The sequence below is a fragment of the Copadichromis virginalis genome, linkage group LG22 (assembly GCF_057382275.1).
Source record: "Copadichromis virginalis isolate Kocher_CV1m ecotype Utaka linkage group LG22, C_Virginalis_male_GT1.1, whole genome shotgun sequence".
NCBI lineage: Eukaryota > Metazoa > Chordata > Actinopteri > Cichliformes > Cichlidae > Copadichromis > Copadichromis virginalis.
Genome location: NC_140638.1, coordinates 20,219,695 through 20,224,275, shown reverse-complemented (window position 1 = coordinate 20,224,275; position 4,581 = coordinate 20,219,695). Strand labels below are relative to the sequence as shown.

At 36.6% G+C, this 4,581-nt stretch overlaps 1 protein-coding gene across 1 annotated transcript; it reads right to left on the bottom strand.

Moving 5' to 3' along the window:
* Positions 1-585: 585 nt before the first annotated feature.
* Positions 586-1,875, bottom strand: LOC146683264 (lactose-binding lectin l-2-like). Its single transcript, XM_085445800.1, has 2 exons — positions 1,410-1,875; positions 586-1,072 (listed from the first exon to the last, which is right to left on the bottom strand). Exons 1-2 carry the CDS (start codon positions 1,495-1,497, stop codon positions 639-641), a joined length of 522 nt encoding a protein of 173 aa, XP_085301926.1. The 5' UTR covers positions 1,498-1,875; the 3' UTR covers positions 586-638.
* Between the last annotated feature and the right edge of the window lie 2,706 nt (positions 1,876-4,581).

Here is a 4,581-nt window from a genome sequence, read left to right as displayed (position 1 = left end):
CACTGTGATGTAATCAGCCTTCAAATGCGGCCTCCGAAGAATGCAGCCCCTGAACTGAGACACAGCCACAGACTAGACAAGGAACAGAGGAAGCATGTGAACCAAAACCTAAGACCTATAAGTCACAACCCAAGAAGAACTGGAGAGCTCAAAATACAAAACTGAAGCCAAAACACTGGTAGTAATAAACCAAGATGACACTTAATGATAATAGTAGTAACATTGGGCCACTGACCCAGGACTGTGACAAAAGCAACATCTCTTATTTAGACTGGCTGAACTCTTTCTTTGGTGTTTTCTGGTTAGAGTCACTGTATAAGTAATTTATTGTTAGTTTGACTGTATTTTATTTTAATAAGGCTTTATCAGCAAAACAATTTAAAAAAAAGTTTAATATAGATATTGGGTGTTTCTTTCCTCCTTCCTCATTATATTAACATTAGCTGTGAGATTAAAACAATGAGTAAATATTCCCTGTGATCCACCATCAGAGCTACCAGTGGATGATTCTGTATTCATGAAAATCAAGGTGAGTGAAATTTAATGACTTTTGCACAGACACACAAAAGACAGGTTACAGTGTGCATTCACATCTTTATTGTAGCATTGTACTAGCAGGAACAGAAGGTTCAGTGCTTCTAAGGACAGGTAATGCGTGTTGCACAAACATAAGGTAAATTGGTAGCACACGTGTAGTCATTCCATTTCTTATCTGATACTACATTGGTGTGAACACAGTGTTCATTTCCTCCCTGATTATTAGGTTGTGTTGGACTCCAGTAGACAAAACGCAGTGGACAACCATCGGACCACATCCAGGTGCCTTCTTTATGTTTGTCACTGAGTCCAATCCAGGTGAGTCCCTCTGCGTGGTCAAAGTTCTGGATCAGGTTTTTCACAAAACTCTGTTCCTCTGTATTGTGGATGGACACCAGGTTGGCTCCCTGTGACAAACAGTAGACCTCTGCATCAGCCCAGGTCATGCGGGTGGCGACATATTTGTAGCAGCGGTTGTTGAAGCTCCACCAGAACATGGGACAGGCTCCACGTTGCAGTTTAAATTTCCGTTCACCTGAAAGGAAAACAGAATTCAGGGCTGGATGAAACTGTTAAAAAGTTGAAGAGATTTTTTTTCTCAGAGTCACAGAAACAGAGGTGAAAATGCTCTGCTGGTATTGAAACAAGTAACTGCTTTAATTTAAGCGCTGCAGAGAATCATGGCTGCACAGTTGAAATAATGCCACTGGTCAAATGCATTCAGCAAAAGCTTTTCCCTCATTCACAGTTCCAAAGAAGAGGAGCATAAGGTAACAAATATCCACATAAAATGATCTTTTGCTAACATAATAACCACAAATAAAGGTAAAAGTAAATAAGGGAAAATAAGAGCTAGAAAATGAGACGGTTACCAGGTTGTTGCTTCACTTCATTGTCATCAGAGGGAGACTCAGAAGGAGCACCCAGAGCCAGACCAAACAAGAAGAGGAGCAAGATCATGTTGAAGCTTTAAGTCTCACAGTATGATGAGGAGCTGCTGCAGCTTCTTTGTACAGGATGGTTTCTTTTATAGCTGCCTGAGTGGGTGTTTTTACTGCTGGTGTGATATCATTGGTCAAATAGACCAAAACTCTCCACCATAAACAATAACATTAAATATAAGCCTGAAAAAATCAAATTCCAAAGAAATTCATGATTGTTTAACTGTTGAACAGTCATTTCCTCTTGGCACATTCAGGAGAATGTGACTCTTTATTTTATGTAGTTATATATTTATTGCATGGTAAAAAGCCTTATCAAGGTCATGAACAATTAAACAGGACAGGTGAGAGCTACGAAAGGAAACAGTAAAGTAAAACAGATGAGTTAATCTAACATAAAGAGAACAAAGTCCTTCCACACAGAAGGATCATCTCTTTCATTTTGGCAGGACAAATAAGTAAATAAACTATTAAGACATTAAAACTTGTTTATTAGTAAATGTGTTTGTTTTTTGTTGGCTTGCATATTTTTCATTCTTTTATGTTCATAGTTTGAGCACCCTAGATTATTACGATTTATTTCTTTTCTTTTAAAATTAACTTCTTTGTAACTCAACTGAGGAAAATTTGTTCTCTTTTCTGCTTGCTGTCCTCGGTTTTAGGGCTTCTCCACTACTAATTATTACATTGCCAAACTTAGTTTTTCTTCCTTATCATGTGATCCGGTCATTTATCTTATCCATTTTTTCTCACTGTGCTTTAATTAAATATCAGCATTATTCTGTCATTATGCTTTTCAGTCTCTGTGAAGAATTTCAACATGAGGACCCAAATGCAGACACCGAGCAAGAATGAGCGACAAAACAAGAGGCCTTATTATGGCTGATTTATAAAAACATACAAAACTTAGCAGACAGAAAGCACCAGAATCCAAAGTAGGCGGGTAATACACACACACACACACACACACACACACACACACACACACACACACACACACACACACACACACACACACAGCTGAGAAAACAGGTAAAACTGATCAGTAAGACAGAAGAACATAAAACTAAATAAAGCTAAAATATATGTCTCAGGGGTTCTAAAGGGTGGTTGCTAGTTTCATTTACAAGAGATACTAAACAAATGCTTTCATATAGCGCACATGGGCACACTGGCTGTGACAGTCTCACTTGGTCACGTGGCAATAATAAAAAATAATCCCAGAACTTAAAACTTGTTAAACTCTGGCACTTTCACATGTTAGCGCTTTCTTTGTCTGAGCAATTTTTGCTTTATCATGTCATTAAAACATATTATCAACAAGATGATAATGAAAATGGTACCAGGAAATCAAACTTTGTGAGCGTTTCTGTAAACAAAGATAAAAAAAAAAAAACCTTTCAACTGTTTTTTTATAACAGTGAACACAAAACACAATGAACTGTGGCAGGCCTGTTTGGGGTCATTAAAATCCAAGACTATATTCACAGGTGTAAAATTTATAGACTTTATGTTGGGATTTTCTTCTTCTTTATTTTTCTTTGTCGGAGCAATTGTCCCTTTATCATGTCATTAAAACATCTTATCAACATTATGATAATCAAAATGATACCAGGAAATCAGACTTTGTGAGAAAAAAAACCCCCTCAACTCTATGCTCACTGTTATAAAGAAGAAAATAAAAAAAGAAACAAAAAAAAAGAAATTGTAGCAGGCCTGCTTGGAGTCATTATTCATCATTCAGGTAAGAAGTTATGACCTACAGTAATTCACATTAGCTCAAGGACAGTACATAGAGAGTGTCATGGAATTGAGCAGCTGCAATCAGGTGTAAAGTTTGGTGGAGGGAGGATTATGGTGTGGGGTTGTTTTTTAGGAGCTAAGCTTGGCCCCTTAGTTCCAGTGAAAGGAACTTTTAATGCTTCAGCATACCAAGATATTTTGGACAATTTCATGTTTCCAACTTTGTGTGAACTGTTTGGGAACAGCCTCTTCTTGTTCCAATATGACTTTGTACCGCTGCACAAAGAAAGGCCCATAAAGGCACTGATGAGCAAATTTGTTGAAGAATTTATTTGGCCTGCACAAACTCCTGACCTCAATCAGACAGAATACCTTTGGGATGAATTAGAGCAGAGACTGTAAGTCGGGCTTTTATTATATTAAACCCTTTAGCTTAAGAATGGGATGTCATATGTGTAAGACAAGCAAATATTTTGGGGTATTTAGTGAATGAATCAATCAATAATAGAAGGTCTTCTTAGAGTCACTAAAGACCTCTGTCTATCCAAACCACTGGGAGGTTATTAAAGGACAAAAATGCACTTCTAAATATCCTTTCTCACTGTCAGAAATGCAATTAAAAAACTGTTATATTTTAGGGCAGGAAGGGAAATACACTGTAAATATCCCAAATGATACAACATAAAAGAATCTGAAAATCCCAACATAAATGTTTTTTTTATAACAGTGAGTGTAGACTTTAGAGGAGTTTTTTAATCGTTGTTTACAGAAACACAGAGTTTGATTTCCTGGTATAATTTTTATTATCTTCTTGTTGATAAGATGTTTTAATGACATGATAAAGTGACAATTGCTCAGACAAAGAAAACACTAAAATGTGAAAGTGCCAGAGTTCAGCAAGTTTTAACTTGTGCAATTATATTTTATTGGTTTTATGTTCTTCTGTCTCACTGATCAGTTTTACTTGTTTTCTCAGCTGTGTGTGTGTGTGTGTGTGTGTGTGTGTGTGTGTGTGTGTGTGTGTGTGTGTGTGTGTGTGTGTGTGTAGCAAAATATCTAGTGTTAAATTAACACTGGAGAGTGTCTATATGGGTCCACACCTCTGAGTGTTAAATACAACACTGTTGAGTGTTAAATTAACACTTTTGACAGTGTTATATGTTTAAAAGTAACCTAGTCAGTTTTGAAGATTAACAAAGACTAACACTGAGCAGTGCTGATTTTCTAACACTGGAAAATAACTCAAAATGTTAGAAATATTCCAGTGTTAGAAAATCAGCACTGCTCAGTGTTAGTCTTTGTTAATCTTCAAAACTGACTAGGTTACTTTTAAACATATAACACTGTCAAAAGTGTTAAT